General features: G+C 35.3%; 1 protein-coding gene across 1 annotated transcript in view; it reads left to right on the top strand.

The window, feature by feature from the left end:
- Nucleotides 1-3476: 3476 nt before the first annotated feature.
- Nucleotides 3477-10000, top strand: part of HELRODRAFT_76186 (hypothetical protein) — a gene marked incomplete at both ends in the record, with an annotated part of 8509 nt that continues 1985 nt past the window's right edge. Inside the window, 16 exons of the mRNA XM_009016144.1 lie at nucleotides 3477-3841; nucleotides 4203-4301; nucleotides 4628-4825; nucleotides 5079-5158; nucleotides 5673-5781; nucleotides 5894-6047; nucleotides 6283-6351; nucleotides 6501-6642; nucleotides 6794-6832; nucleotides 7324-7485; nucleotides 7646-7738; nucleotides 8107-8298; nucleotides 8450-8565; nucleotides 8880-9245; nucleotides 9501-9789; nucleotides 9862-9998. Coding sequence (XP_009014392.1) covers nucleotides 3477-3841; nucleotides 4203-4301; nucleotides 4628-4825; nucleotides 5079-5158; nucleotides 5673-5781; nucleotides 5894-6047; nucleotides 6283-6351; nucleotides 6501-6642; nucleotides 6794-6832; nucleotides 7324-7485; nucleotides 7646-7738; nucleotides 8107-8298; nucleotides 8450-8565; nucleotides 8880-9245; nucleotides 9501-9789; nucleotides 9862-9998 — 2610 coding nt within the window. The remainder of the gene's footprint in view (nucleotides 3842-4202; nucleotides 4302-4627; nucleotides 4826-5078; nucleotides 5159-5672; nucleotides 5782-5893; nucleotides 6048-6282; nucleotides 6352-6500; nucleotides 6643-6793; nucleotides 6833-7323; nucleotides 7486-7645; nucleotides 7739-8106; nucleotides 8299-8449; nucleotides 8566-8879; nucleotides 9246-9500; nucleotides 9790-9861; nucleotides 9999-10000) is intronic.

Below are 10000 nucleotides of genomic sequence, written 5' to 3'. Positions count from 1 at the left end.
GAAAACCATGTACGCTGACGTAAGCGATAAATCAGATCTCTTATATGATTAATGACAGTAGCGTGGCTTATAAATGTTTGTGACGACAACGACGAAGATGAGTTAATAAAAGAAATTTTGTTACAAAATAATGCAATAAATATAAATCGTTAACTACCACTTCATTAGTCAGATAGATAACAACAACCACTCAATGATTTCAAGTAGCTGGGAGGAAAATTCAAGTTTCCCATTGCTGCTGAACTATTAATCAGAAAGTCTAACTTGTGCTACCTAGTAACAAAGATACCAACTTTATCGAGTAGTCTAGTGACTGAATGCTTGTTTTCTATTGGTTGGATGTCGTATGATATTGAAAACTGTCTGGTGGATCTATTTTACTTTATCTCGTTAATATATATTTGTCAGTTTCCATTCATTAATGGATGGATAAATGATTTTAAATAAAAATAACATTTGTTAAATGAGATTTTGTTCGCTGATTTTAAATTAAATTAATTTAATTCAAATAAAAGATCCCTAATTAAATTTATTTTTGTCATTTAAGATAGAAAATAATTTTTTTTTATGGATGAGCCTTGAACAAACAAAACAACGAGATAGAAAATATCGAAATGCAGAAATGTCAAAAAATCCGACTTTCCAACCAGCGTCAGATACTACAAGAGCTGGAACACTTCGCCGCAGTCACCAATCAAAGCGCACGTTCCCCCGGCGACCAAAGCATCGAATTACCTCAAATGGTCGAAACCGGTGCAGGAATCAGCCATTATGCCGGTGATGTCATCGTTCCTGATCATGGCGTCATCGTTCCTAATCATGACGTCATCAACAGCGAAAGTGACAAGTCGCAAATAATGAACCGATTCATGAAGGACTGCAAGGAGGTGAGGTTTAAACGCAACGACAGCAGCGATAGTGGCGAATCCAGCTTCAACAGTAACGCTAATAATCATAATAATGATCATGATCATAATAATTCAAATGAACTTCGTGAAGATTTCGGCACACATGGTGGTCCTGATGGTGACAGAGGGGTCCCTAGAATTGTTGTGTCGGGGGTTGACAACCGCGCATTTGAATGCGATGACTCGTCGTCAGAAATATCAGCGGACAGATTCAGTCGCTGCAGCTTTGACGCAGCTAGCGCCGTAGATGACGACGACGGCGAAGAGCAGAACTTGATAAAGCCCTATGAAGAGGAAAGCTTGTGAGTGTTTGTCAGTTAGAAGCTTGGCATGATGACATTTTAGTTGTGTGATTGGCCAAAATGGTATACATGTTCACACACACGCACATATATATATGAAAGGGTTTGAGGTTTTGAAGGATGCCAATTTCATCGGTAATTGCACGGTAAAGGAAAAAATGTGTCTTATTCTATACGAAAACATTCCTTGTTTATGTCATAAGAAGGATTGAAAGCGTAAAAACAAGATGACGGTCCGGTTGGTGCATACGTACCTAGCGGAGGTTCTCAAGCGAACAATCGCCCGTCGTTAATTCATTTTATAGCTATAGAAACCCATGAATGTACATGCTCTTACATATGTATATGTTTCAATAAATCCGTTTTGTGTGTGTATGCATGTAATTATTTATTTATTTAATAATGAATGTTCATTTTATTAAAAATAAAACTTTTAAAAAAAATTTACAAATTAAATAACAATGAACTAACATTAAAGCTAAAACCATTAAGTGTTATAATATAATATTATACCTAGTAAAAAATGATTGCTATAATTAATAAAATAAACAATGAAAAATATTCAGCGACAAAAGAATCAAAAGATGGGACGTCTTCCTTAAATATCCGCCCATCAGAGACTCAGATGCCAAAGAACTTCAATTCGCTTTTATACGAAAGATCCTCAAACTCATCACCTACATGGTTATGTTCCCATCAATGCTGGCTCTACTCATACTGAGCAAAGGTTCATTTCTGATTGCTCTATCTAATGTTAGGCCTGACAGCAGCAAAACCAAGGAGTTGATTTGCCAGAATTTTAACAAAAGTCATCGATTTACGTACAACCAATCGTCTCGTAGCTACTACGATATTGTCACTACCTTCACGAGGTTACGTTTTACTGTTAAGTACTGTAACAGTACATGTCACTGTTATTGATGTTATTATTATTATTATTATTATAAAATAATATAATGCTATTTTTCAACTGCCCCTCAAAATGTATTATTTTAAATCATCTAAGATATTTTTCAGCAGCAATATAGTTGAATTGTAACAGTCGTTGTTCAAACCACCGAAACCTAACAGATGCACCCAAATAACAAAAGGTACCTCTATGAGTGTGGCTAACGAAAGTTATGGAATGAACTGCTTGAGACCAAAAGACTTAGACGAATTTACGGACGGAAACAGATATGAGACAGACTATTGCGTCATAGTTAGAAATTACTGGGCCTGGTGCCTTTTTCTTATGGTGACAACTCCCTACATGTTCACCTTTTTAAAGTAATCAATAATTCGCAACTTTATTTGAACCCATTTATTTAAAATTTGTTTAATATTTGTATAAAAGTTAGTATCAATCATTAAAATTCAATACGTTATATATTTTATTATATCTTTTTATGATGAATATCATTTTATCGTATTTGTCAATTGCTTCAACTACCAGATGTGCATGGCGGATTTGCTTCAAGAGCAAGAACGCTCCGAAGATCTCAATTGTCGTCTGGGTCCTGGCCTTTGAAACCCTGCAGTCCATCGGCCTCTGTTCTTTGGTCTTCCTTGTTCTTCCAGCTTTGAACAACTCCGTTCAAACGATCATGTTCATTTTCGGAGTTGCATTTTTTCCTGCTGGTTTGAAAATATTTTTCAGACCAGAACGTCAGAAGAGGAAATGTTTAAAAACAATCATTGATGTGATCGCAATGTTAACACAATTATCCATTTTAATCGTCGTACCGGTTATGTTATCTATAATGGATGGGAAAAATTTTGATAAAAATTTAATATGGGCAATACCTCTTTCACTACTTCTCACTTCACTGAGATGGCGAGAGAACTACGCCGACCATCTGCACTACATGCCACGCAAGATTAAACATTTTTTGAAGAAAGTCATTTACAACTCGGCCAGGGCAAGAACTAAAGTGCAACTCGTTACGAGTTTGTGGAAGATAATTGTAACATTTCTGATGGCAATTGCCTGCTTTGGGTGGCAGTACGGATACATGGATCCACTGAGCAGTTCCAACACCATAGAACATTCCTTCAGTTCTATCTTTAACTTTAGCTTTGGATAAGTTTTTTAGTATCTTGTTATAATTTTTATAAACGTATTAATGCAAAAAATAAATTAATAACATGATAACTGTTATGCTTTGATTTCCTTAAGCATATTTAAAGAACAAAATGAAATAATTTTTTTATAATTCTTTTATATACCAGGTGCAAGAAAGGGCAAAAGGAATCTATATCTCCGTTTGAAGTTCCAACGTTGGAAATGGACTGGGTCTGGGTCTGGCTCGTCCACACACTCGCCTCACTAGTTTCTTACTTCTTCGCCAGAACATCTGCCAAAATTTTAGTTCAACGGGTCTGCTATGCCCTACCGATTGCAATCAGTCCCTACTTGCTCTCCGGATTAGTGATAGGAGGATGCGAACTGCACAACAGAAATCCGTGCGTGTTCTCAAATGAAACGGCCATACCGGATTATTTATTCTACGAATGTTACGATCACGGAAGCATCGGTAATGTGTGGTTTAAAGAGATGTGGTACCTTATACCGATCTTCTGGGCTTCTCAACTCTGGATCGGCTGGCACATTTGGTTCCCAAAATGCAAAAAATTGACTACAGCTGATAAGTTAGTAAATGACCGATGGATAAAATTTTTAAATGGTTCACAAATGTTTAAAAAGAAAGTTTATTAAAATTTATAGTTTCGAAATGTGATGCTGATGTTAATTATAATTATTTTGTATAATAATGGACGGATTGCACAAAAGTTTATCAGCAAGCGTCGTATATCTTTATTTCGGCCTTACAAAAAGTAGTCAAAAAATGTTCATCAGTGTAGAAACAGGTGTGGCTTGAACAGTTGGCAGGACCATATTACCTTAATCGTCGTTATATTTCCTATATACACACACAGACAGACATATGCAGCAAACAAGCTTACACACACATACGTACACGCACACGCGTTCGTACACACAAATACACAGATTGTTTGTACAACCTTTGTACGATGGTGTGTTGATGGACCAATCGTTGCTCTATAATCGAAGGAGGAGAGATGAAACTCGAAATAAGGTGGTGATGATGTTGATGGTGATATGATGACGTTGTTGATAAAAAAAATGATGGTCATAAAAAAAATGATGTTTGAAATGAAGTCCCAAAAGTAAATAACATCACATCAATAGTTTAAGAAAAAAAAAATTTCTTACCAAAATGTTTAATCTTGTCCTGTCCCAAAATAAATTTGATGATTTGCTTTAGAGAAAAAGTTATATTATGCATGGATCATTTATTGGAAATTAATTATTAATTACAATAAATTAATGATAAATATTAGATTACTATCTAAAATTATAATTATTAATGTAAATAAATAAAAATAATAAAATGTGTAAAACAATATGTAGAGAGTCCCATTACCACGGGATCCAACAACCGCACACCATGTGGAGGCAGCAGCAGCTGTCGACGACGGCCAAGACACAGACCTGGACCAACTTCAGTTACTAAATATGATGAAAGATAAAATACCCTTCGTGTACCTCTGTGCAACCATGTGGCATGAGGGCCGGTCTGAAATGTTTTGCATGCTCAAGTCTATTTTCAAGTTAGTTGGTTGGTTGGTAAGTTTGTTGGTTGATTGGTTCGTTCGTTGGTGTGTCGGTCGGTTGGTCATTTAATAATTGTTTGTTCGAGTGACCGATTGTTTGATTGATTGATCGGTTTGTTGATTGTTAGCGGCATAATTTTATATAATATTTTTGTGTTTCCATTAAAAAGTGCTTTTATAGCGATTAACTATAATATAAATTGTTGCATTGCTACCACAATGTTTTTGACCTTCCAACTAATCTCTACAGATTGGATATTGATCAGTGCGCGCGAAAAAATGCTCAGACGTTTTTCAAATTCAAAGACCCTGATTATTACGATTTTGAAGGTTACTATTTAAATATATAGATACAATTTTTAAAATAATTTTATAACAAATTTGAAATTCTGTGCCGAGAAATAAATAAATACATGTTAAGGAAATTGATAAATCAACAAACCAAACAAGTGAATAGATAAATATCTATAAATTTTTCAAAAACTACAATTGAACTAAATGTTCAATGTTTATAAACTAACCCTAGCACTGTCATTCACACAAAGGCCGATTTTTAAATGTGATTTTTCCTTAAAGTTTAGCCTATTCTTTTTAAACGCTTAATCTCAGTTTGAAACTTCAATTTGATTTAAGTAGGGCAAAACTTTTCAATACTGTTAATGCAATCTAATCTATTGCGATAAGATAGAACTAGAACCAACTAGCTGTCCTAGCTCTAAGATTGAATTCGATTGAACTGTGAAACATGTTCAACCCTTGTTTACAAACATCACAAACTTATTCCACACCACTATATAAATGTCTTATTTTACTTTTATTTGACCTTCTCAAACCATCCAAACAGGTCACATATTTTTCGACGATGCTTTTATTTTTTTCAAAAATAATTCGGCCGTGTACGAGATAAACAGTTACGTGCGTGATTTCATCGACACCATTCAAGATGCCGCCACGTTAGTTAGCTACTTGTGAAGTTAATCAATCGCCAACCAGCATGGTTCGCAACATCAAAACAAGCAATCAAACTTTCGTTTTATTGAAACTTCGTTTATTATTTTGATACAGTGCTGCTCACGGAATCACCCCAAACCTTCAGGAGCCAATCATTTACCAGACGCCCTACGGTGGCAGGCTGGAGTACATTCTGCCAGGCGAGAATAAACTCATTGTTCATTTGAAAGATAGCGCTAAAATAAGACACAGGAAAAGGTGGAGTCAGGTAGGTTGATTGATTGGTTGATCGATTGGCTTATTAGTTGGCCGCTAATTATATTACGTTAGTTGGTCGTTTGTTTGATTGCTAATTATGTTGATATTTTTGTTGTGTTGTTTGTGCTGTGGGTTTTTATTTTGTGTGTTGAACTTACTCATCTAGCTTAATTTTCAATTAAAGTTATAGTCTATCACCTCAATTTTTTAAACAATTATTATTAGCAGACTTATTCGTCACGCAGGTGATGTATATGTATTATTTTTTGGGGAACAACTTGGAAATGAAGAACTATGAACCATGGCGGAAGGAGGTTTTTATTGTTTATCTAATTAAGTTTATATTCTTATATTAAATTATCTTTTTTTACAATATGGGTAAATTATTTTTCTATCATCATTATATCGGCTTATTATTGGATCATTTAATTTATAAACGGTTAAATTCCTCACTGACACAAAGATAAGAAAAGAGAACACCTTCCTGCTGGCACTCGATGGGGACATTGATTTCGAACCGACTGCACTGTTGCTCCTCATCGATCTTATGAAGAGGGACGAGATGGTGGGGGCGGCTTGCGGCAGGATTCATCCCACCGGAACAGGTAGGCTGTCATAGTTTTTCTTTTTATTTCAAATATTTGTTCATATTATATATATTAATTAGCTTCTTGCAAGTATCCTATTATTTCCATTACTATTGAAAATTGGAATACCTACTATCTAGAAATACATAAAAAATTATTTGTTGCTCAGGACCGATGGTTTGGTACCAGCAGTTTGAGTACGCTCTAGGTTAGTGATGTCATATATGTTTGCTATATGGTAGTCGAATTTTTCTTTACTTTTTGCAAATAATCGGATAACATAATCAATTTTTTTATGCTCGCTCAGATTTATACATTATATCTAATAAACATGGACCCTGCATTCTAGAACAGTATTTTGAAAGTAGTTATTGTAATAGTGTGTTAACAGTTGAACAAAAATTTTAATTATTTATTTAGTTTATTATATTTATTATAGCTATTTAATTGAAAAAATTAATTCTAGAAAATTTCATACCTGAAAAATGTTAAAAACAAAAGAGCCGAAAACATTTTTGTAGTCAAATTTGAAAAAAACGTTCTCGAATTCAAAGAAGTATACTCGCAATCGATATAAAGTCGAAATTTTAAAGAATCTTAACAAGTCGATTATTTTTTTTTATTACGGATCTGTCAGTACCGACCACTTTTTGGTACTGAATGAGCACAACTCGTTTCGTAACTACTCCATCTGCCTAGGTCACTGGATGCAGAAAGCAGCAGAACACGTGTTTGGTTGTGTCCTCTGCTCGCCTGGCTGCTTCAGTCTTTTCAGGGGCAGTGCTCTCATGAGTGCAAATGTCATGGCCATGTACACGACCATGTCTACGGAGCCACTGCATTACATCCAGTACGATCAAGGTGGGGTCTGCGTGTGTCTTCAACGTTGTCATATTTGATATTTTTGTTTCTTCATTAATTACGTTTGGTAAGATTATTTCTATCGTTTCACCCGTTTCATATTATGGACATAAGATCAACAATAAACGTCAACTAAAATTCATCTGATGAACATTGCAAGGCGAGGACAGATGGCTGTGCACACTGTTGCTCCAGCAGGGTTACCGCGTTGAATACTGCGCTGCCTCTGACTCGTACACGCATGCGCCCGAAGGTTCTCTATTTTAATGTTATCTCACTGAATTATATATACAAATTATAAAAGTATATATGTGTGTTAAGATAGCATTTCCGAAATTCTAGTTTGTTGTTCACGTGAAAGTTCTTTACTTAGAATTTGCATTTCAGTTAATTTAATGTTGACTGATTTCATCTGATCAGTTTGGGTTGCTTAAAATTTTCATAGTTATTCCGACAACAGATTTTCAAAATTTTGAATAACTTATATTTAATCTTAAACAAACACAACTACACAACTAATGAGGTAAAAATATTGTAAATAATCTTTGCAATGCAATTCGCAAGATTTTCCTACGTAGGTACATATGCTCTAAGATTGCCAACTCTTGTTTGCTCCTCAAGGTCTTCACGAATTTTTCAAGCAAAGAAGACGTTGGATGGTTTCGACAATGGCAAACATCCTTGATCTCCTGGTGTCCTGGAAATTGACGACTAAGAAGAATGAAAATATTTCCTCTTTGTACATTTTTTATCAGATGATGCTATTCGGCGTTTCGATTGTTGGCCCCGGGACCATATTCCTCCTGATTTCCGGTACATGCTTCTCAACGAACTTCCTATTGATTATATTTGTCTTTATTATCGCAATTTTATGTTAAAAAAGCAATTTTCAATTAGAAAAAATATTGCCATATAATTTTTTCTTGTTTCGTTGGATGGTGGTAACTAATAATGTTTGCACAAGGGGCCGTGAATGTTGCGCTGAACAATCAACTTACGATATTTTGGTCATCTGTGATCAATATTGTGCCAATCTGCTTGTTCATCTTGCTTTGTTACATTGGTTCGTCGGAAGTCCAGGTTTGTCTGTCTGTCTGTTTGTCTGCTTGGTGGTCTGTCTGTTGTTTGTTAAATTTTTATTGTTTTTTTGTTTGATTTTATGATGAACACCGTCAATCTTATTATATCGTTTCAATTTTTCATATATCTTGTCAGTAATTATTACTATTGTTATTATTAACATCGTTATAATTGTTATTGTTTTCATTTATTTTTTACGTAACAGTATTTTATGTATTTTTAATTCTGTGTTTAGTTATTTCTGAATGATTCGTACTAGCCTAATTTAATTATAAAGACAAATTAACGTTTGCGACCAAACCACACCATATCAGTTATACTTCGCAACCTTGCTGGCCGGCTTCTACTGCGCCATTCAGATGCTGGTTCTAGTGGGTCTCAGTGTGCAGATGGCCTCCAATCCAATCATTTTCCCTACAACAATTTTTTTCATTTTCGTGACTTCCATTTTTATATTAGCTGCAGTTTTGCACCCTCAAGAGTTTTTTTGCTTGTTTCATGGTTTCACGTACTACCTGGCCATACCGACCATGTACCTGCTGCTGAATTTGTATGCCATCATCAATATGAACGTCGTCACCTGGGGCACCAGAGATGATCAGCCGACGCAAATTGAGAAAGAATTGAAAGATATTCACATTCAGCAGGAGCAGCAGCAGCAGCAACAACAACAACAGAAGGTGTTTTGATGTGCATTGTGAAATCTCATCTGATTTGTGTTTTTATTTGTTTCATCTTAATTGAATTATTTCTCTCTATTTCATGTCCCTAGTTATAAAAATTTTTAACGAATTTTTTAGATTAAAAGCAAATATTTATGTTATTTAGAATAATTAAATGCATGTGAATTGCCATCAGAATATAAAATGAAGATTTTTACGATTTTTCAGAAGCCAGAAGAGAAACCGGACAGTATACTGTCGAACGACATGCAGAGTTTGCTGTCAGCTTTGAGATTGGATGGCATCAAGAAAGAAGGTGACGACGACGAAGAAGATGGTTTTCATTTGAACTGTGGTTGTTTCAAAGTGGCTTGCTGCGTGACGAAAGGTAAGAACGACTGCAATAAACGCCACCAACAAGAGAACACTGAAAAAATTCTGGCAGAAATTAAAAATGTGGAAAACCGATTGTCTGACGTTATAGAGTCAAAATTCAAATCGATCACTGCACCGTCAGAAAGTAGTTTGAATTCATTGGACAAACCTCTGAGTACTAATGCGAGTTCATATTTCAGGACCAGCCATCGTTTCGATATGAACTCTGCAGACGTTGTTGACGTGATAGGTGTCACAGCTGAAACAGATTCGCATATCAAAAGTGATGCTACCTTCCCAAACAACAGCAGCAGGAAAGATGCTGGCACTGACTACACTACCAACACTAACAACACCGACAACAACAAAGACGACACCAACTGCAACAACAATGTTGT

This window comes from Helobdella robusta, assembly GCF_000326865.2.
Source record: "Helobdella robusta unplaced genomic scaffold HELROscaffold_17, whole genome shotgun sequence".
In the NCBI taxonomy this organism is placed as follows: Eukaryota; Metazoa; Annelida; class Clitellata; order Rhynchobdellida; family Glossiphoniidae; genus Helobdella; species Helobdella robusta.
This window is presented reverse-complemented; position numbering and strand designations above follow the sequence as displayed.